The following is a 24,132-nucleotide window of genomic DNA, read 5'->3' as shown; positions in this document are numbered from 1 at the left end:
TGGCCTACATTTTAAGACTGGTACCAGAGAATTTTGTATTGTTTACATTAGGACTTCATGTATGCCATAGAATTTGAGCTTGGAGAGTAAAATGTGGTCAGGTATATAATGTTAATACCTTCAGAAACTAATTATGTTAATCAGCAATCTTTTGGACAGTAAACAAACACTAACTATGAAAAAGAGAGGATAAAAACTATTTCACTTTTTTAATTTACAGATATACAAGGCATTTAAATTCTGTTAATCTTTTTTAAACAATTTAGAAGCTTATCTGATATATTATTTATACTAAATTGTGAAAAGGTCTAAAATACAATACCTAATTTTATGTGGTTTATTTTCATTACTAGCTATTGGATATGTCTTGATTGGAAAGGGGGAATATGATGAAGCAGTGAAACATTTTACATCAATTTTACAGGTATAGTTCCTATTTTATCTTAACGGTGTTTAGGACCAGAGTGGGAGGGTGGATTAGTGGTTAGTGCGTATTTCTTTCAGCTCCATTTTGATTTGATTATAGGTGATATGTTTTTTGTTTTTTTAAATGTTATTTTTGGGTGTTTCTTTGGTTAAGGTTTTATTTTTTTGCATATGAAGAACGAGCGAGCATCCTACATAAATTGTGATGATTTTTCAAGTGAATCCCTGTTTATATAAATAAAGTTTTAATGTAACAGGATGCAGTATTAATATGGTTTATTAAGGGAAGACTGAGACATCAATTAAAAAAAAGTCTTTAGGGTCCTAAAGCTAAGGGATGCCTGACTCTGTCTTATTATTGTGTAACAAATGCCCTCACTTGCATATTTTTGAAAGAAGCATATGGCTCTTGATTAATGCCACTTTCGTTTACTACAGAAAATATTCTCTCTGTTCATGTTCCCAAGTAACCTCAGGTTTTCCTTCTTTCGTATTTGCCCATTCTTTCTCTCACTGTTCTGTAGCAAAGGGTAATTGGTTTAGCTTGCTTTAGTTCTACAATTTAGAGATGGCTTGTGCAATTCACTTGATCTGGGGCTGGGTAATTGTTGCTCTTTGATGTAGATACCATGTTCTTTGTCATTGTTCTTCAATCTCCAGTATTTGGTAGGTGACTGTCAGACTACTGTGCCCTTCTATTGTTGTTTCTCTTTAATTAACAAATACTACACATCAAAGGAGGGAGTTTTGGTGTTTGTCCTTTTTTTCATTTGTTATTAAAACCAAATAAAGTGTTCATGTTTTTTCTGTATCTAGTGAACATGTTTAATAAAAATGTAATTATTTAATAAAGGCAAAAAAAGCTTTGTGATTCTTCCTTCTGTAATGCTGGCAGTGTTTGCTAAGATATTACCAAAATACTCATAATTCATAGAATGTGATGAGGAAAGGACTATGAGAGGGTCTGGAATGCCTGAACACTGTTAGCCACCTGGCGACTCTTTCACTTAGTGTCATGTTGCAAATATAAGACTACACCACTCCTGACCCTAGAAGTGATTCCAGGATGGGAATATAAATCTACTCCTTAGCTAGAACAACATAAAAAGTGGAGTCCAGAACTAAAACTTGTTGGGCAGGAGGAAGAGAGGCCAGGGTGTCGTGAGACCATAAAAGAGAGAGAGGAGATTTAAGAAACTGCTTTTGACATTCTGTAATCAAAAACTAGGCCATCCACCTCATTAATAGCTAGTTAAGGACTGTACCTGTGAGGCTTAATCAGAACATAATTGTTGTCCAGACATTACAACCATCTCTTTGAACAAAACATTTGTATATCCTTCCTAAAAATGACTTTAATTTGCGTTAGTAGCAGCATTTTCAGAGTTGCCGGGCAGTCATTCATTTACTACATCAAATGTGGGTCATTGCAGTTAAAACAAATAGTTTATGCGGATAGTTTAGAAGCTGGTTTTCACACTTGGCAATTGATTTATGATAGCTCACATTGTCTGAGGAAAACGTAACCATTTTATTAGAAGATCAGTTGGGTTTGAACGTTTCACTGTGCCCTTTGCTGTTTGGATCCTTTGATCCTGTGTTGCTGTTTAGATTCTATACATTTAGATCCTGTGTATGTGATTCCTTAATTCTGAAATAAACTATAAGGGTGTGCTCACACTGGCAATTTGTTTTGTGTCCAAGCATGTTTGTCCGCATGTCTAATTCTTTTAATTCATCTGATCGCTCTATGCCAGGCCAACCGTACCTTGCCCTGGCCCGCTTGGAAGAGGTGTGCCAGAGCACAGTTCAGTAACATTCGTAAACGGTGTAATCACCAAAAGTGCCCGAGCACAGAAAACAGACAAGAAGTCAATGAATCGACAAGTCAGATGTACAATTTTCATTTCATTTAATATCTTTTGAGTAAAAAACAAGTTTTATTCTAACCTTACACGTGAATGTGAATTATAATTGGCAAGAAAAGCTACAAATTCCTCCTTTAACTTCGTTTGCCATGTTAAAAATCTTCTTGTACGTGCAGCACAATTAACAGCAAAACCCTGCACTGCACACTCAATAAATCTGTAAGTGGGTAGAGCATTATCCTGTCCTACACGACTCCAAAACAAGCACAAAATAAGTAAAATCATTTTGACATTTTTGCTGTCACTCCATGTTAGGATCTTGTTTTGGCTTTGCACAAAGTTGCACAGTCATAACGAAAGTGTGTCTGGGTCCAGAATATTACTGCAGTGTGAGTGCAGGCCTGGCGGGAGTAGGGAGGGGGGACAATCGCGTTTGGGCATGGTGCTGAACAAACGTGCCTAGTGTGAGTACATCCTAAATGATCGCCCTGGCAAAACAAAATTTTGCCAAGATAAGTATAATTCTTACTGTGGAGTCATAGGTTACACAAACATTATCACTTAACATTTTATCAACTCTTTAGTCAGTATACAAGTTACAAGTAATCTTGCTAATCTGATGTGATGCTGGAATGTTTTTTATTTATTTTGGAAAAAACAAATACTTGTGTAATCAATTTCTTTAGTATCTCTGCTGATTAAAAACCTACAGCTGTAGATCATTTACTGTATAAATTTAAAATATATTGTTAGCCATAGTTTTTTCTTGCACAGGTAAGGTTATTATTAGTTGTTGATTGCATGATTATTCGTCTGTGCCGATTTATCAAATGACAAACATTATCTTGGCTGGTTGACTTAAAATATTTTAAATATACCTTGAAAAATAAATAATTATACAATTAAGAAAAATCTTTTATGGATTCTGAACTGTGAAATGTTTTATGCAGTTACCTGTTTGCATACTGCAAAATATCTTCTGTATTGTTTCACAAATCACTTGACAATTGGATCTGCTGCCTAATGATCATAGGGTTCCATATTTGCATAAAGCCTAATCTGCTCAGTTTATGTGGAAATTATCAGTCTTTCTTCGCTCAGACATTCTTGCTCAATTTAGAATGCAAGCTTCTGTACGGCATGTTATTGTGAAATTAGGTTTAATATTATTCACTGCAGTAGTTAAGTGATTCTCTCTCTTTTTTTTTTTTTTTTCTTTTTTTTTTTTTCCTCTGAGTAGGGGGATCCAGATTTAGTAAGTGCCATCTATGGAAGAGGAATTGCATATGGAAAGAAAGGCCTGCAGGTTAGTGCAAAAATCCAGCTGAAACAAAGTTTTAGTAAAAGTTTAGTTGTTACCATCTTCTACTTTATCTGTCTTTGTTTTAATCTAAGGAGTGCATCTCTTAAGATTTTACTGCTTATTACTCCCGGTGAACATAAAAACACTCCTCTATAAAAATCAGTGCAGCTTCACTGGTACTGGTCTCCTTTTATTCCTAATATAGTCAAATTCACCACATGTCTCTGTGGGTTTATTTAGATCCTTCACAGCTCTGCAAGAAATCATGTGGTTCTCCCTGCACAAATCTGGTCCCCACCCTAACCTCCAGCTAATTGTTAACACGTCTTTAAGCTAGTAAATAGGAGCAGGTAACCATCAATAATTCACTTTGCTTTAATAATATATTGTATGTATTCATAACATGATGACTAGGGTTCATTATTGAAATTCGCCAAAGCGTTTTTTGCAGCAAATATGATGTGTTCACTGGTGACGTCGTTTGTTGAATATTTTCTTGCAAATTTGGGTGTGGCCAGCTTAGGCAAACATTTTTTTCCTAGCACCCTCTGATGCTTGTGAGGACAGTGTGTCATTGCAGAGCTGTATTATACATGTGCAGAACTTTCACGCCTGCCTAGTCCTACTGTAATGTCAAGCATATATGATCAGTACTGTAGCCATTTTTCCATCCTGCATGCGTTTAAAAAAAAACAAAAAAAAAAAACACAACTTGCTGTATCTTCATTTAGGGTGTACAGTAGCTTACCATAATGAGAGCAGCTGCCACTGGATACACGATAGTGATCCCTGTATTATGTCTAGCCACCATAAAGCACTACATAGATGTTTGAGGTATGGTTGTGCAGTGGCCACAATAATTTGTCCAGCATACATGGCAGATGCTTCCCTACCCTGCAGGGACAGTTAAAATACCATTGCACCCTTATAATCCACTCAGAACTGGTTCGGCTTCTACCTACTCTTTAATTTTAATGAATTTTGTGGAGTTTCTTGAACTTCCTGAACATTTTTGTGATTTTGCTGAACTCCTAATGAAGTTCGCTCATCACTAAGGACAACTACGTAAGATGGATGTATGCATACATAACAACAAAAAGAAAATAAAGTGAGAAAAAATAATTGATCAAATCCAACTGGGTCTTTCTTTTTTCTTTCTTTTTATTCTATGATGAGAACACCATCTTTTGAATTCTGTTTGCTCTTTTCAGTTGTTGTCCAGTGAATCAGTTTGCTTACTTATTACCTATTATTTCACTGGTGCCTTTATTCAAGGTAACTTACAACATTTCAGATACAGTTGTTTACATTTCTTCTATAGTGGTGCTGATGTTTTGTCCTTATGTTAAAGATAAACAATTTACTCAATTGTGTGTTCTTATCCTCAGTAGACTTTGCACAACAAGAACAAAATGCATCAATTACAGTCAATTTGGTTGTGGTTTACTGAGTTTACAATATTACAATAAGCCCTATAAAAGACTACCTGAGAAACTGATTAAAAATGTTATGTTTGTGTGTGTTTGTTGTATGTGTTTGTCATATGCTGTTAATTATTCACTCATATTCTGTACAGAAAAAATAGTGACACCCTTGATAAAGGTGAATAAAAAATAGCTTATTATCTGTAATGTTTATTTTATATAGCTATCTTAATTCTACAAATGAAAAAGCTGTATGTTTTTATTTCAATAAAATTATCATAAAACACTAATTTAAGATGAATTTATTTTTACATACAAATTAAATTAGTGGATTGCCTATTTGTTCTTTTGATAAAATCACACAAATTGAAACCTGCAAGACAGCTGTCTGCATTTAAAAATGGTTTACTCCTAAAGGATATCTGTTCAGCCTCTTGTTTCACTATGGTTTAAAAAAAGAAGTCCTAAAAAGAACACTTTGTCCTTTATGTCTGTAGTGAAATATAAAATACGGAATATGAAAGCATTGCTTTCTTTGCATGTCAGGTAATGGATACAATATAACTTATTAAAGGATAAATACACCAGCACAATTAAGGAAAAGAGCACAAGTATATAGTTTTCTTCAAATACAATAATATTAAAATAAATAACCAAATGCCTCTCTTGACATTCCAAAATTGTCAAAAGTGCTGTTTTGCTTCAATAACCTTCAATACTTAATCCCGCCAGTCATGGCTTTTCGCTTCTATCTACATACAGATAGAACAATGATAACTGTGATCAGAACAGCTCATACAAATTTTTGTTTTCTGTTACTCTTCCGGGCCTCCATCAGTTGATGAATTTGCAGATATCTGCCACTTAAAACAATGTTAGGCAGTGCAGCAACCAGCATGCCTGTTGATGTTTGAGGTGACATATTAGGTCTGATCTGTCTTTTTTTTTTTTATAAACTGATCATGCTCAGGTTAGGTATCAGTACACAGTCTCTCATCAGATCTGGATTGCTTGAAAAATGCAAGACTATATATAATATGCAAACTGGACATGGACATAAATTAAAACCAAGTTTACTTAAGTAGTGAAGTAGAATTGCTATCAACTGTGTTACTATTTAAAAATGATTTATTTTAAAATAATTCTATGAAAACAAAAGTATGTAGCTCTGCCTCTTTTGGTAATGATAATTTTTATTTTACTTTTTTGCTCCTCTTTGTTTTATGTTAGAGGTAACCTAGACTCAATCATTTTTTAATGTCCAGTACTGGTCGTTGACTAAACTGTACTATGCACTGAATGACGTATTACACAGTTTTCATTTCTATTTAAAACAAATGTCTCAATATTTCTTAACAGGATATAAAAAATGCTGACCTTGCTTTGTTCGAGCTTAGCAGAGTAATTACTCTTGAACCTAATTATCCCGAAGTCTTTGAGCAAAGAGCTGAGGTGAGACTATACACCTTTATTTTTTTTGATATACAGAATTAATGGAATGTGTGACTGAGTTTGAATAGGTGATGTGTATCACATAAAACTTGGAAGTTTTATAAAGCAGTCTGGATAACAGTGACAGTATATTCTGGACCTTGGCAAGAATATTAACAGTCTTGTTCATCTGTTATTTTCCAGATTCTTTCACCATTAGGTCGAATTAGCGAAGCTTTAAATGATCTCACTAAAGCAATTCAACTACAGCCTTCAGCACGACTTTATAGGCATAGAGGCACACTTTACTTTATATCAGAGGTGAGCCGTTTATGATGATGTATCCCTACTGCTGTATAACTGCTGTTTTTTTTTTCTTCATTGATTTTTATTCTGTGTGATTCTCTTCTCTTTAATAATCATTTAATGATTTGTTTTTATTCTATATGATTCTCTTTTTAGTAATCATTTAACATTTGATTCACTTTTAAATTATGGAGAACAGCATTGGTTATTTGTTTCCTTTCCAATTGCCCTTTTAAGCTCTTTTGTCTGTTATTAGATCCAAATTGAAATCATTTTAATTCTCTCTCCTAGGACTATGCAGCTGCTCAGGAAGACTTTCAGCAGTCACTTGAGTTAAAGAAAAATCAGCCAATTGCAGTTCTATACAAAGGCTTGACTTTCTTCCACAGGGGCATGCTTAAGGTAATTTGCTTTATAATTTCAAAGCCTAAGAAGTGGAGCCATCTGTTTTACATAAAGGTTAACTTGAGAAACCAGAACAGCAACATTCATCAGCACAGTCACCTTTATGCATTCCAGATAGCCTCATTGCAAGTGAATGTACAGTAAGTGTAAATGGACCCTAAAATATGGATTCAGTTACCATTAAGTGCCATATTTATCAAGCGACTTGGAGTAGGAAAACGGTTCAAACTTTGCTCAAAAATGTCAGAATAATGACAAGCTGGAAATACTGTTAGTAGTAAGGGTAGTAGCACTTTATCACTTTTCCTAATTTAGGAAACTGTTCCTATTCTTGGATTTGTTGCGAAGTTGCAACAATTATATGCAGCTTAGCGCAATATCCTACCTTATTATGTACAGTACTTCTCCTTTTCTTTCTTTTAATAGTAATATTATCAAACATGAACTCCTACTTCTTGCTGGGAGTGGATTTAGGACAATTCAGACTTTTAGTGCAATTTCTAGGAGTAATTTTGAGATGCTTGATAAATTCTGGCACATTTTGTTCCATCCATACTCCCATTGCTATTAAACATCTTATCTCTCTCTGACTGACTGACTTACTGTTTCTCTCTCCCCCCTCCCCCCTTTACTCTACAATAAAGCACAAAAAAATGAATGTTGGCATTTTTATTCTAAAAGATGCTTTCTTTTGGAATTGGTATATAATTCTTGTGCACGTAACTGTCTAGTAAATATGTGAGGTTATGCTTGAAGGTTTTGTGCACTTTCTATCTCTGTAACAGAGTAGTACAGCAGAAGGACTATTGAATACATAAAAATGAAGGTTTTATCTAACTCGGAGAATGCAATTTAGCATTTCATGCATTTTTTATTTCATTTCTGGTTTGAAATGTTAAGTCTTATTTCCGGAAAGACTACTTTTAAATATTTTAAATGGTAAATATTTTCTAAGTTTCTAAGTGAAAAAATGTTCCAAAGATATGAAAATTACTGTTGTTTAGATAAAGTCCCATGCAAACGTGTTCAGACCCTTGAACAATTTTACTGAATAACATTTGCTGTACTGTTCTCTGTAATATTTTTATTTTAAAGCACTAAAACTCAAAGTTGGTGTTTTTTTTTGTTTGGTTATACTGTTTTATATTTGGGAAAAAATCTTAAGAAAGGAAAAAGGTATTGGCTACTGCTATAATACATCAAATTAAAGCATATACATAATGCAGCAGTTATTTTGGTTAACATGTTTTCCTTTCTGTCACAGGAAGCTATACAAACATTCAAAGAAGCATTAAAAATGAAAAATGATTTTATTGATGCTTACAAAAGTCTTGGTCAGGCCTACAGGTAAGCTGAGAGAGGTGTAAACATAACATATTCTATTACAGTATTTCTTTTGATCTATGTGCCTTATGGCTAGGAGGTAGTGGATACTTTTGCTTCTGTTGTATTGAGTTCTTTACTGTTCAGAATATCATTCTGAAAACTATAGGCTCAATCAACTCTTTTTTCCTCAGTGGTTTGTTTCTTTCATTCTCTGCAATTTGCAACTGAGACAGAATCTGGAAATTGTGTGTCACTCATATTCTACTGAGTAAAGGTCTATCTTAGTGCTACTGTAGAGGCTGGTAAAAGTGCCGCTCTGAGATCAGCATTCATCGACATGGCACACAGCGAGCACTTTGCTACCATCTCCCAGCTGCTTTGTCTCTTTGCCCGCCCCTCTCTGCCTCAGAGGCAACTCGTAAGACCATTTTCCACCATCCTTTTGAGGATAGCTGGATGCATCTCCTGGCTGCTAGAGTCCATCTGTTTGTGAGTATGGTCACCAAAGTGCTGTAAGTGCTGTGTTTGCAACACAGTGATCATGGAGCCTCTTTTATGCTAGGCTTTCCAGCTAGTCTTGTCCTCCTCAGGTGGGTGTCAATCACCTGCGGAGCTTGTCTCTCTCAGGTTCAAACCCAAGTGCGCTACACGGCATGTCTGGGTAGCTCCCATGTCACATCACTGGTTGAAAATCACTGGGCTAGCAGAATCTCTGTTTTATGTTTCATAAGCAAGGAAAAGCAATCTTAAGGGACTTCTCTGGGAATAGAGAGATGTTTTTTTAATTTTTACACAGGAATAGCTACTATTATTCGTTATCACTTCTTTGAAAATCATCTTCATTTAGATATTCTGAATGAAACTTAACTAGAAGCATTAAATCAAACTATTTATGTCACTAGATTTTTGTTCCTAAACCTTGAATACCTTATGTTTTTCAGAGAGCTGGGTGATTTTGAATCGGCAATGGATAGCTTTCAGAAGGCATTAATTTTAAATCAAAACCACATTCAGTCACTTCAGCTTAAAGGAATGATGCTGTACCATCATGGCAGCTTACAGGAAGCACTGGGAAACTTCAAGGTAATTATTGTGTAGCTAGGACTTATACATCTGAATGAAAGCAAATGTTAATGGTTAAATATGGATACATTCAAGTAATAAAGATGTACTTGTGTGATTTAATTAATTTCTAAGCGTATTACCCATGTAAAACCTTCCTTTAGAAATAAGACACAGCATTTACAGCAATGATATTCAAGGATTGATAAGAACAGAACACAAGTGCTATTGATATTACACTCTTCACAATATTTTATTCAAATGTAGCTTTTATATTAGTTAAAAATGTATTTCTATCCCGTCTAACAAAGTCAGTTTTCTATGCTAGTTTGAACAGATTCTTTCATTATTTTCACTGCTTTTTGTTATGACATGTTTATGCCAGTCATCTTGAATGACAACATTTATTTTCTTCAGTGATGAGTGTATACAGTACCTAACTATGGTTTTGTGAATGAACATGGGGTGTTTAAATGCGAGACAATGTCCAAATGCTTCCCCAAGTGCTTATTGGGCATTTCAGATTTCCTTGTGCATAGGCTATAAAAGAAGGTAAAATTTGCTATGCTTGTTTTTTTAATGATTATATGAACTATATTTTATGTTCAGTTGTGACACACATTATTATTCACTGCTCGTTCACATTGAGGCTGTAAAGGACGAGAGCATTCAGTTTGTAAGGAAAGAATTATTTTGAACCCTGATATAATGTGCTTTAAAATATCTATATAATTTACACCCAAGTCCTAAGCACAGTGATTGTTTGTTTTTTTTTTTCTCTTCATCAAGCAGGCATGCATTCATTATTACAACATCAGCCCATGTCTTCTAACAAGAGTGTTAGTGCACTGGCTTGCCTTAAACATTGGGCTGTGTTACTGAATTGTCAGTGGTAGAAGGAAATCTAAATTTAAAAAGTGTGGTAGTTATTCAGATCCGATTAAATTGGTTATGAACCTCAAATATACCCTGCAATTAAATTATGAATATACAGTTAGGTCCATAAATATTTGGACAGAGACATCTTTTTTCTAATTTTGGTTCTGTACATTACCACAATGAATTTTAAATGAAACAACTCAGATGCAGTTGAAGTGAAGACTTTCAGCTTTAATTCACTGTGTTGAACAAAAAGATTGCATAAAAATGTGAGGCAACTAAAGCATTTTTTAACACAATCCCTTCATTTGAGGGGCTCAAAAGTAATTGGACAATTGACTCAAAGGCTATTTCATGGGCAGGTGTGGGCAAGTCCGTCATTATGTCATTATCAATTAAGCAGATAAAAGGCCTGGAGTTGATTTGAGGTGTGGTGCTTGCATGTGGAAGATTTTGCTGTGAACAGACAGCATGCCGTCAAAGGAGCTCTCCATGCAGGTGAAAGAAGCCATCCTTAAGCTGCGAAAACAGAAAAAACCCATCCGAGAAATTGCTACAATATTATGAGTGGCAAAATCTACAGTTTGGTACATCCTGAGAAAGCACTGGTAAACTCAGCAACGCAAAAATACCTGGACGTCCATCGAAGACAACAGTGGTGGATGATCGCAGAATCATTTCCATGGTGAAGAGAAACCCCTTCACAACAGCCAACCAAGTGAATAACACTTTCAAGGGGGTAGGCATATCGATGTCCAAGTCTACCATAAAAAGAAGACTGCATGAACGTAAATACAGAGGGTGCACTGCAAGGTGCAAGCCACTCATAAGCCTCAAGAATAGAAAGGCTAGATTGGACTTTGCTAAAGAACATCTAAAAAGCCAGCACAGTTCTGGAAAAACATTTTTGGAGAGATGAAACCAAGATCAACCTCTACCAGAATGATGGCAAGAAAAAAGTATGGAGAAGGCATGGAACAGCTCATTATCCAAAGCATACCACATCATCTGTAAAACATGGTGGAGGCAGTGTGATGGCTTGGGCGTGCATGGCTGCCAGTGGCACTGGGACACTAGTGTTTATTGATTATGTGACACAGGACAGAAGCAGCCAAATGAATTCTGAGGTGTTCAGAGACATACTGTCTGCTCAAATCCAGCTAAATGCAGTCAAATTGATTGGGCGTTTCATGATACAGATGGACAATGACCCAAAACATACAGCCAAAGCAACCCAGGAGTTTATTAAAGCAAAGAAGTGGAAAATTCTTGAATGGCCAAGTCAGTCACCTGATCTTAACCCAATTGAGCATGCATTTCACTTGTTGAAGACTAAACTTCAGACTGAAAGGCCCACAAACAAACAGCAACTGAAAGCCGCTGCAGTAAAGGCCTGGCAGAGCATTAAAATGGAGGAAACCCAGCATCTGGTGATGTCCATGTCATTGCCAGCAAAGGGTTTTCAACCAAGTATTAGAAATGAACATTTTATTTCCAGTTATTTAATTTGACCAATTACTTTTGAGCCCCTGAAATAAAGAGACTGTGTTAAAAAATGCTTTAGTTGCCTCACATTTTTATGCAATCTTTTTGTTCAACCCAGTGAATTAACGCTGAAAGTCTTCACTTCAACTGCATCTGAGTTGTTTCATTTAAAATTCATTGTGGTAATGTACAGAACCAAAATTAGAAAAAAGTTGTCTCTTTCCAAATATTTATGGACCTAACTGTATGTTACTCCTTTTAAATGCTTTTTTACATTTTTTTCATGTGTGTGTTCAATTTATGATTTTATGTGTATGGTCAAATGAGAGAAAAGCTTTTCCATTTACCCATCTCTTTTTTTGACCTCCGTATTCCAATTCAGAATCACAGTACCAAGGCAAGAAATACCTGTAGACAGGGGTGCAGTTTATCATACCCATACTCACATATGCTATATCAGTTTAGAGCTGCCAGTTATTCATAATACATAGAAAGAAAGTAAAGCATCTAGATAAAAACACAAACGTGAGAAGATGATGTAAATTTCACACACATAGTGAGTGCATATTCAAACTCCCGGAGCAGTTGTTGTATGGTAGCATTGATAATCACTATGCCACCAGAAAGCAGTAATAACTTGTTAATAATAACAGATGAGGTTTTAGCTTATCAATGTACAGGTGTATCATTTGCTGTAAAACTTTTTTATATGTTTAAAGATACAGTGAATTAAATTTGTTTTCTTATTGGAATATACATCTATGCAATATACTGTAATTTATATTTGTACCATTAAAACATGACTATAAAAAAAAAAAAGATTTTCTGTTATGATAAATGTGAAGAAGCAGTTTCATATAAGAGAGAATTTGTGTGTGTGTGTATATATATAAGTCATTTGAAAAAGTTTGGGAAGCCCTCTTAATTCTTTGGATTTTTGTTTATCATTGGCTGAGCTTTCAAAGTAGCAACTTCCTTTTAATTTATGACATGCGTTATGGAAACAGTAGTATTTCAGCTTTATTGGATTAACAGAAAATATGCAATATGCATTATAACAAAATTAGACAGGTGTGTAAATTTGGGCACCCCAACAGAGATATTACATTAATAGTTGAGCCTCCTTTTGCAAATATAACAGCCTCTAGACGCCTCCTATAGCCTTTGATGAGTGTCTGGATTCTGGATGGAGGTATTTTTAACCATTCTTTCATACAAAATCTCTCCAGTTCAGTTAAATTTGATGGCTGCCAAGCATGGACAGCCTGCTTCAAGTCATCCCATAGATTTTTGATGATATTCAAGTCAGGGGACTGTGATGGCCATTCCAGAACATTATACTTGTCCCTCTGCATGAATGCCTTTGTAGATTTCGAACTGTAATTTGGGTCATTGTCTTATTGGAATATCCAACCCCTGTGTAACTTAAATTTGTGACTAATGCTTGAACATTATCCTGAAGAATTTGTTGATATTGGGTTGAATTCATCTGACCCTCAACTTTAACAGCAACAACAACAATCTTTATTTATATAGCACATTTTCATACAAATAATGTAGCTCAAAGTGCTTTACATGATGAAGAAAGAAAAAAAAAGACAAAGTAAGAATTAAAATAAGAGAACACAAATTAACATAGAATAAAAGTAAGGTCTGAGGGCCTGGGAGGACAGAAAAAAACAAAAAAAAAACTCCAGATGGCTGGAGAAAAAATAAAACCTGCTGGGGTTCCAGGCCATGAGGCCACCCAGCCCCCTCTAGGCATTCTACCTAACATAAATGGTCAGTCCTCATTGTATTCAGGGTTCTCATGGAAGAACTTGATGATGACGGTCACGTGGACTTTTGGCCTTTTAATCAATCGATGTAGGGACATCATGGTGCTTTGATTAGTTGGTCGTGGTGCAGATCGCCACCACAGAAAACTGGAAAATGAATAGAAGAGAGAGGGGTTAGTACGGATTTTGGAGCCACCATGAATAGTAATGATAATTAATTGAATATACAGAGCATCAGGATTACACTAAAATGAAGTTATGGGAAAGCCTAACATAAGTGAAACAGTCCTCTTTGTATTTAGGGTTCTCACGGAAGGACTTGATGATGATTGTCACGTGGACTTCTGGCTTTTAGTCCATCAATGTTGGAGCATCATGATGCTTTGAGTAGGGTTATGGCTAGAAAAAGAAACTGGAAAAAGAAACAGAAGAGAGAATAGGGGTCAGTACAGATTTTAGAGCCACCATGCATAGTTATTATGATGAATTGAACATACAGAGTATCAGGATTAAGGTAAAGTGATATTATGAGAAGAACCATGTTAAAGTAATGTGTTTTTAGCAGTTTTTTAAAGTGCTCCACTCTGTTAGCCTGGTGAATTATTGGCAGGCTATTCCAGATTTTAGGTGCACAACAGCAGAAGGCCGCCACGCCACTACATCTGAGTTTAGCTCTTGGAATTCTAAGCAGACACTCATTTGAAGGTCTGAGGTTACGATTTGGAATGTAAGGTGTCAGACATTCCGAAATATAAGATGGAGTGAGATTATTTAAGGCTTTGTAAACCGTAAGCAGTATTTTAAAGTCAATTCTGAATGACACAGGTAACCAGTGTACTAACATCAACACTGGAGAAATGTTCTCGGATTTTCTTTTCCTAGTTAGGATTCTAGCAGCTGCATTCTGCACTAGTTCCAATCGATTGATGTCTTTTTTGGGTAGTCTTGAGAGGAGTGTGTTACAGTAATCTAGCCGACTGAAAACAAAAGTGTGAACTAATTTTTTAGCATCTTTCAATGATATACAGTAAGAGGTCTAACTTTTGCTCTATTTCTTAAGTGAAATAATGCTGTCCTAGTGATCTGATTAATATGTGATTTAAAATTCAGGTCAGAGTCCATAATTACCCCTAAATTCTTTACCTCTGTCTTTTAATCCTAATCCATCAAGTTTATTTCTAATAACCTTATTATATCCATTATTGCCATTCACTAAAATTTCAGTTTTCTCTTTATTTAGCTTGAGAAAATTACTACTCATCCATTCAGAAACACAAGTAAGACATTGTGTTAGTGAAACAACAGAATCGTGGTCATCAGGTGCTACTGATAAATACAGCTGCGTGTCATCAGCATACCTGTGGTAGCTCATGTTATGCCCCGAGATAATCTGACCTAATGGAAGCATGTAGATCGAAAAGAGCAGCGGACCCAGGATAGAGCCTTGTGGAACACCATATAGAATATCATGTCTCTTTTGAAGTATAATTACCACAACTAACAGAATTTTCTACCTACCAGGTAGGATTCAAACCAATTTAAGACACCGCCAGAGAGCCCCACCCACTGACTAAGGCGATTTATAAGAATATTGTGATCAACGGTAACAAATGCAGCACTCAGATCTAAGAGGATGAGAACAGATAAATGGCCATGGTCTGCATTTACCCGCCAGTCATTTACTACTTTAACGAATGCAGTTTGTGTTCCGGTATTTTTTTCTGAAACCCGACTGAAAATTATAAAGAATAGCATGTTTATTGAGGTGGTAATTTAGCTGCATAATGACTGCCTTCTCTAGAATTTTACTTAAGAAAGGCAGGTTAGAAATGGGTCTAAAATTTTCAAAAGCAGAGGAGTCAAGATTGTTTTTCTTGAGTAGGGATTTAACTACAGCAGTCTTAAGACAGTCTGGGAAGACCCCTGTATCTATTGACGAGTTTACTATGTCAAGAATACTATCAATTAGCACGGCAGATACTTCTTTGAAAAAACTTGTTGGTATTGGGTCGAGGATGCAGGTGGAGGGTCTCAGTTGAGAAATTATTTTATATAAATCGGATAAATCTATCCTGGTGAAAGAATTTAATTTGTTTATAATGGAGTACTGGGGCTTAAGAGGATCAGTGTTGCGGAGATATACTATAATATTTCTAATATCATACATTTTTTGTTTGAAAAATGCAGCAATAGCCTCACAAGTTTCACTGGAAGTATTCTGGAGGCATTCCATTGAGTTACCTGGGTTTAGCAGACGATCAATCGTAAAGAATAAGACTCTGGGATTACTAGCATTGTTATTTATAATTCTAGAGAAATAGCAGTGCCTCTCAAGATGGACTGTTATTGTATTCTGTTATTGTAACCTTCAATATCTCATAGTGAATCGTTAGTTTAGTTTTTCACCATTTACCCTCAGCTCTTCGGCATGTTCTCTTTAAATCAGACACTGTTTAACAAGGGCCCCAGTCCCTAAACTAGCCACATAGCCCCACAGCATGGTGGAACCTCAAACAAATTTGACAGTAGGTAGCAGATGTTTTTGTTGGAATGTGGTGTTCTTCTTCCGCCATGCAAAGCGCTTTTTTTAATGACCAAATAACTAAATTTTTGTCTCATCAGTCCAAAGCACTTTGTTCCAAAATGAATCTTGTCTAAATGAGCATTTGCATACAACAAGCGATTCTGTTTGTGGCGTGAGTGCAGAAAGGGCTTCTTTCTCATCACCCTGCCATACAGATGTTCTTTGTGCAAATTGTGCTGAATTGTAAAACGATGTACAGATCAACATCTGCAGCAAGATGTTCTTGCAGGTCTTTGGAGGTGATCTGTGGATTGTCTGTAACCATTTTCACAATCCTGCACGTATGCCGCTCCTGTATTTTTCTTGGCCTGCCAGACCTGGGTTTAACAGCAACTGTGCCTGTGGCCTTCCATTTCCTGATTACATTCCTTACAGTTGAAACTGACAGTTTAAACTTCTGGGATAGCTTTTTGTAGCCTTCCCCTAAACCATGATACTGAACAATCTTTGTTTTCAGGTCTTTTGAGAGTTGCTTTGAGGATCCCATGCTGTCACTCTTCAGATGAGAGTCAAAGGGAAGCACTACTTGCAATTGACCACCTTAAATACCTTTTCTCATGATTGGACACACCTGTCTATGAAGTTCAAGGCTTAACAAGCTAATCCAACCAATTTGGTGTTGCAATTAATCAGTATTGAGCATGCATTCAAATCTGCAAAATTACAAGAGTACCCAAATTTTTGTACAGCCAGTTTTTCACATTTGATTTAATTTCATACAACTAAATATTGCTTCAGTAAAAATCCTTGTTCAGAAAACACCCCAGTACTTAGATGTTCCTTGGAAATGAAAGACATACTACTGTTGTCTTTTTTTGTTTGAAAGTAGAGTAAATTATTATGCAGGCTGAGAGGGCTTTCCAAACTTTTTTATATGACTCTGTGTGTGTGTGTATGTAAATATATATATAATATATATATATATATATATATATATATATATATATATATATATAAATATATATATATATATATATATATATACTTACTAATAAAAGGCAAAGCCCTCACTCACTGACTGACTCACTGACTCATCACTAATTCTCCAACTTCCCGTGTAGGTAGAAGGCTGAAATTTGGCAGGCTCATTCCTTCCAGCTTACTTACAAAAGTTGGGCAGGTTTCATTTCGAAATTCTACGCGTAATGGTCATAACTGGAACCTATTTTTTTGTCCATATACTATAATAGACTTCTGCTCCGCCTCCCACGTAATTTAGTGCCTGCCCATATAAGGCCGTCCGTCAGCGGCAATCCAATAGAAACACTGCCGCTAAATATTCACAGGTGAAGGCACGGTGGCGCAGTGGTAGCGCTGCTGCCTCGCAGTTAGGAGACCCGAGTTCGCTTCCCGAGTCCTCCCTGCGTGGAGTTTGCATGTTCTCCCCGTGTCTGCGTGGGTTTCCTCCGGGCACTCCGGTTTCCTCCCACAATCCAAAGACATGCAGGTTAGGTGGATTGGCGATTCTAGATTGGCCCTAGTGTGTACTTGGTGTGTGGGTGTGTTTGTGTGTGTCCTGCGGTGGGCTGGCACCCTGCCCAGGATTGGTTCCTGCCTTGTGCCCTGTGTTGGCTGGGATTGGCTCCAGCAGACCCCCGTGACCCTGTATTTGGATTCAGCGAATTAGACAATGGATGGATGGATGGAAGGACTGTGCTTATGCGGAGGATGATGAGATGGTCAGGGTGGTGTTTGGCACAAACTCAGCGAAACTGCGAAAGAAACTTTTAAGTGCCAGGTCTTAGCTAACCTTAAATACAGCCGTGGACATCGCACGAGATGGCACCAGCACAGCTGTGAACCTATGATGCATGTACACTGAGCGGCTCACATGAACTGACGCAGTGCACAGACAAAAAGCAACAGTTCCAAAGAGTGCTGAACAAAAACCAAATTACACAATTGAGAAGGCAACAAAAAAATATGAAGCGTGTGATACATACAAGCATATTCATAAGTGCAGCTACTACGGAAACAAAGCACACGGTGGAAAAAGTCAATGTCCCGCTAAAGGAAGACAGTGTAAAAAAACCCGTGCATGCAGTGTGTCCGTCTCAGATAAAGAAGAAGGCGAGCTGTTTATTGATGCAGTAAGAAACGAATCGATGAATGAAACCTGTTATCTTTACAACGATTGACAAACAGGGAATGTAACTTGAACACAACACATCCTACAAATACGAACCGGATTGAAAGAAATAATGATAATCAAATCCTTGATAACCGCAACACTCATAACACAAAACAATTACTGTATATTGACAATCATGCTACGTTATTTTAAAAATGTTTCCTTTTCTTTTTCATAACTTCTTTAACACACTACTTCTCCGCTGCGAAGCTGGTATATATATATATATATATATATATATATATATATATATATATAATATACAGTATGTATATTATATGTATGTATATATATATATATATATATATATATATATATATATATATATATATATATATATATATATATATATATATATATATACACCCGATCTACATACTCTCAAATAGACAAACCACATGCGTGGGGCAATGGTAGAGACTTCGCCTCTAGCGCCGACGTCCGAGGTTCAATTCCCGACAGGGGGTGCACTGAGTATGTACGCGCGCTTCCCGATTCATTTTACCCTCGCATCCTCTTGGTTTGAGACGTATGAAAAAATATGCAGGTAACGCAGAAAGACAGATCACCAATTGAAGCTTTATGAATAATGGATATAAAGTGCGTTCCTAAGACTGATCGGAGGCAAAGTTCATTTCAAAAGACTACCCGATGGAAGCCTTGATAAATGCGTGGTTTTGTGCAAACTGTTCAAATACGAACCTGATTGAAAGAAATTATAATCAAATCCTTGACAGCAACACTCATAACGGTCACAAAACTATTACATTCACAATCATGTTACGTTATTTTTAAAATTTTTCCTTTTCTTATCACAAGCACAGCTGAGAAGCTTCGATGCATGTACTCCATAACGCTTTAAAAAAAAAATAACGCATTTAATCACACTTTCAATTCCAAGCAAAGGGGAACTTTTGTCAATGCATGATTTCCTGGTATATCGATTACATTGATGCACACATCAGAGCTACAAAAATGTTAGAGTCGGAATAAAGCGCATACCTACGACTGATAGGAGGACAATTTCATTTCAAAAGACTACCCGACGGAAGCCTTGATAAAAGCATGGTTTTGTTTGTCTAATTACATCTAATTAAAAAATGTTCAATGATCACACTGTTTTAGCCTAATGTACAAAATGATTTTGGCTAAGGTTACTCAGAGTTTAAAGGTGAAGCTGGTCATATTACCTTTTATGTTTCTGCCTTATTTTTTTAAGAAGAAAAACTGCACTTTATGTTGAAATTTTTTTTGTTATTATTTAAAGACAATACCATTCTGAAAATGTACTTAAAGTACTTAAAATACCACTTTATTTTTAAGTCTGCCCAATTTTAGCCAGGGATGATATTTTTGTTTCTGTTTTGAATTGAAATGCAGTTTAAAAGCATTTTTTTTTCAGATATTAAGAGTTTGAGTTTACAATATTCATGTCCATGTCTATTATTTGATTCTGTCGCCCACTAAAACCCTTTTAAATTAAAAAAAAATCATTTGCAATTTGGGGCAAATTTACATGTGCGATTACATACTATTAATCAAGATTAATTCTTACACAACCTCTAATTAATTGGATTAATTTTTTTAATCGAGTCCCACCCCTAATATATATATGTAGATATATATATATATATATATATATATATATATATATATGTAGATTTGTGTGTGTATATATATATATATATATATATACATATATATATATATACATATATATATACAGTATATATGTAGATATATGTGTATATATGTATATATATCTGTGTGTGTGTGTGTGTATATACAGTGGTGTGAAAAACTATTTGCCCCCTTCCTGATTTCTTATTCTTTTGCATGTTTGTCACACAAAATGTTTCTGATCATCAAACACATTTAACCATTAGTCAAATATACATTGACATTAGCAACTATGAGACCAGAAAGTAAAAATAATACTTTGTCTACTCCAATTGAAATGTTTTCCTCTCAATTTTAGCTTGCATTTGCTTACTTCCTTTCAGCAGCCCTCTTTACAGCTAATTGTTGCATTTTGCTTAATTGCAGAGGTGCTTACAGCTAGAACCCTATAATGAAGTCTGCCAGTATATGAAAGGGCTCAGTCATGTTGCCATGGGTCAGTTTTATGAAGGGATTAAATCACAGACAAAAGTAATGCTAAATGATCCATTGCCTGGCCAGAAAGCAACTTCAGAATATCTAAAAGTAAAATATCTCAGAGGTGAGTATAAAATGCATTGAAATATGCTAATATTAAATTATAGATTCTTCCTATTTCGGCTGCTCCCACTAGGGGTTTTCAGAGTGGATCATCTATTTCCATATCTTTCTGTCCTCTGCATCTTGTTCTGTTATACCCATCACCTGCATGTCCTCTCTCACCAAATCCATAAAGAAATGCATCCCTTACATTAAAAAAAAAAATTCTAAGTTGAAACAGGTAACAAAGTAATTGGTGTCCAACATTCGTTATTTCACATTTAATTCAACTGAAGTTTTGTTTTTGATTAAACACCAGGCATATTATTTAAATATTAAAACAAATTAACATGGTATCGATACAAATATATTGTACCCTTTACCTAATATTTAGTAGCACAGCCTTTGGAGACAGTAATTGTAAACAAAACTTTTTCAGCAGCTGTTAGTGAGATTTCTACACTTCTTAACTTTTAGTTTAGCCACACTCTTTTTGAGCAAATTGCTCCACTCCTTTCCAGTTCTTTGAAAGCTTTGTTTTGTTTTCTATGAAAATGGAGTTGGTGTAATTTATCAAAAGGCTCTAATTTTGTTTAATATGGCCAAAGAATATTTTCACAGAAGGACTGTAGCTTCTGTCTTTCAAGTCTTTGTGAGTCTTCTGCCATTTTCACTCGGACAACAATGAATGGTGTGGCTTGAAACTGTTGCACATTTGGCTTGTTTCCTTTTACACCATTTGAATGATCTTTCTCTTCAATCGTGTGTCAATATGTCTCTCGCAGCCACACCCAGGGTTGTTGGCTACAGTAAAAGTTTAAATAATACTGGAACTGTGGTCACTTGAACATAGGGCTCTTTGAAGATGGTCTTTTAACCTTAATGTTGACCATGCTTGGCTATTATCTTCTTTCTTACCTCATCAGATAACTCTCTGATTTTTCTTATCTTAGTCATATTTAGTTTGACACGCATAGAGAAGCAAACCAGCTGAGTGTGTGTGTGTGTTTTTTTTTTTCATTCTTCATTTTAGCTAGCTAATGAGTGATTAAAAGATTAAAGACACCTGTGAAAATAATTAAAGGAGATTAGTCTGCTTAAAAGTATCACTACAATGCAGTTGTTTTATGTAAGTTTTAACAGGTCCCTATAAATTTTTCTAATACATTTTGGAATGTTTTTGTAGAATAAGCCGGAAATTAGTTAATTTCATATCTTTTGTTTTATTCTACTACAAACTAAAGAAACACATGTATGGATGAAAAAAGATCTTTTAATTTCAGGACTTCACATGAAGAATGATGCATTGCTTAAATAAAATGTAAGAGTTCCAATATTTTCAGGCATTTCTGTAATTATTATTATTATTATTATTATTTTAATTTTTTTTTTTTTTTGGTAGAATATTCACGGTATTTACATGCACATCTTGACATCCCAGTTACGGAATACAATATAGATGTGGATCTTCCTGGAAACTTTAAGAATCACTGGGCTAAAAATCTTCCTTTCTTGATTGAGGCATATGAGGAACAGCCAGGGTTACAGCCACACATTAAGTAAGTTAATGTTGCACTGTGGAACATAATGCTTACAACTTAAAGGTCTGTGGATCAACCCTGTTTCTATCATATTTAAAACTTGAATTAAATATTTTGCTTAGAATGTTGCAGCCGAATAATTATTTAAAAATATTTTCTCCCTACTACTTATGACAGCAATCAGCACTGAATAATTAACTGTAAATAAATGAGAAAACAAAAATATATTTTTTAATGTTTTCATTCATTGGAACAAGTGTCTTAAATAGTGAAGTGTATTATGACTATAAATCTAAACTAAATCTCCTCAATATGGTGGTCCTTGTGTATTGCTAAGCAAGATTCCAGTAGCCCCTTAAAGGTTTTTTGAACCACTTATTTTTCTTTCAGTTGCTACCCAGAGCTTATGACCATAGAAAATGGAGAAGTAAACTGATCTGAATATTGACATTTTTGTCTGTGGACCAAGCTTCTGCTTTATCTTCACAGGCTGGAGCAATATTTGTAAAAAAAAAAAGAAACTGCTGCCACTATGCCAATAAATTGGTCAATATAACAATCACCTCTACCCTTTCTTATGAATGAAACACTAAGGTATTAAAAATCCTTCAGCTGGGACAACTGCTCATCCTTTAACTGACGAGGTCTTGCCACTATTTTATTAGAGAAGACTATGACCTTAGACTTGGAGGTGCTAATCCTCATTCAGCCCACTTTACACTTGGACGCGTTTTGGTGGAGATTTGCACTGGAGGTTGGAGTATGATGAGGCTAAGGGAACAATTTAATCTGCAAACAGCAGAGTTACAACCCTTAGTTTCCCTAACTGGATAACCTACAGATCTTGGCTGGGCTTTGAGATTCTGTCCATTAAGATTATAACTAGGAAAGACAAGATGCATCCTTGGTGGTGTATGTGTTCACCTTGAACGTTTTCAAATAATTACCGAATATGTGAAAACAACTCTCGCCGTGCCCTTCGTGCAGTGTTAAATTGGTGCATTGACCAAGACATCCCCACAACATCCAGTGTTTTCAGTATTTCCAGTCAGATCTTAATAACTTAACAGCATCTCCCACAGAGATTGACTCATTCCCCAATCAATGCTTTAAGCACTGCCTCTTCTGGGAAGCACATATTGAACAGGTTTAGGAATTTCTCATATAGCTCCTATAAATTCTATTTAGTACTTCCAGTTGAAGTGAGTGTTTTTCCTACCCATACTTAAAGCAGCCTGGATGATGACCCTCCTATCCTTCCTGGATTGTCCAAATGTATGTCAGGACCTCTTTGTAGCCAAATGAATGTTATTGTCAATGGTCTTTCCAAGCTTAACCCACACATAGTTGATTGCTTCTGCCACTGTTGCAACTTACAACTTTATTGACCAGATGGTTCCAATTAGTTAAATCTAGACAACCTCCTGCTAACATTACATGGAAGGCTTCTTTTTTTCCAACTTTGAATTTTTTACCTTACTGTTGATGTCCACCAGAAAGTCCAAGGTTTATTAACCTAACACATTACACCAACAATTTTGTGAGAGAGTCAATCAGCTGCATCCACTGCTGGGGTCTTGAATAAGGGTCCATTTGAACTCTGTGTCGCTGACCTCTTCCAAAATGTAGTAGAAGCTCCTCTGTTTGGTGAAAGTTAAATTCGCACTCATTAGAACTAAGGAGTTCACTATCATTTCCAGCACATGCTCACTACCCATCAGGTCTGTTCCACAAGCTCTCCATCTGTCTAAGCTAGCTCAGCAACACTCTTTAGATAGATAGATAGATACTTTATTAATCCCAAGGGGAAATTCACATAATCCAGCAGCAGTATACTGATACAAAGAAACAATTTTACATGGATGTCTAGAGCATACCAATTTTTATCAGATAACACAATTACAAAGGTGAACATTGCCCAAGGAACTCTGGTAACAGGTACATTTATGAGCACCTTTGTATTTAAAGGATGTTTTCATTGTGG

General features: G+C 35.7%; 1 protein-coding gene across 2 annotated transcripts in view; it reads left to right on the top strand.

Annotated features, from left to right (window-relative positions):
* The window catches only part of ttc13 (tetratricopeptide repeat domain 13), an 82,251-nt gene that overhangs the window by 21,704 nt on the left and 36,415 nt on the right, over positions 1-24,132 (top strand). For both annotated transcript variants that reach the window (XM_039747673.1, XM_039747672.1), the window contains exons 4-12: positions 354-424; positions 3,535-3,600; positions 6,381-6,473; positions 6,657-6,773; positions 7,050-7,160; positions 8,428-8,510; positions 9,431-9,572; positions 20,455-20,629; positions 22,010-22,166. In XM_039747673.1, coding sequence (XP_039603607.1) covers positions 354-424; positions 3,535-3,600; positions 6,381-6,473; positions 6,657-6,773; positions 7,050-7,160; positions 8,428-8,510; positions 9,431-9,572; positions 20,455-20,629; positions 22,010-22,166 — 1,015 coding nt within the window. The remainder of the gene's footprint in view (positions 1-353; positions 425-3,534; positions 3,601-6,380; positions 6,474-6,656; positions 6,774-7,049; positions 7,161-8,427; positions 8,511-9,430; positions 9,573-20,454; positions 20,630-22,009; positions 22,167-24,132) is intronic.

The sequence above is a fragment of the Polypterus senegalus genome, chromosome 3 (assembly GCF_016835505.1).
Source record: "Polypterus senegalus isolate Bchr_013 chromosome 3, ASM1683550v1, whole genome shotgun sequence".
Classification (NCBI taxonomy): domain Eukaryota; kingdom Metazoa; phylum Chordata; class Cladistia; order Polypteriformes; family Polypteridae; genus Polypterus; species Polypterus senegalus.
Note: the sequence above shows the minus strand (reverse complement) of the source record. Positions and strands in the feature narration are given on the sequence as shown.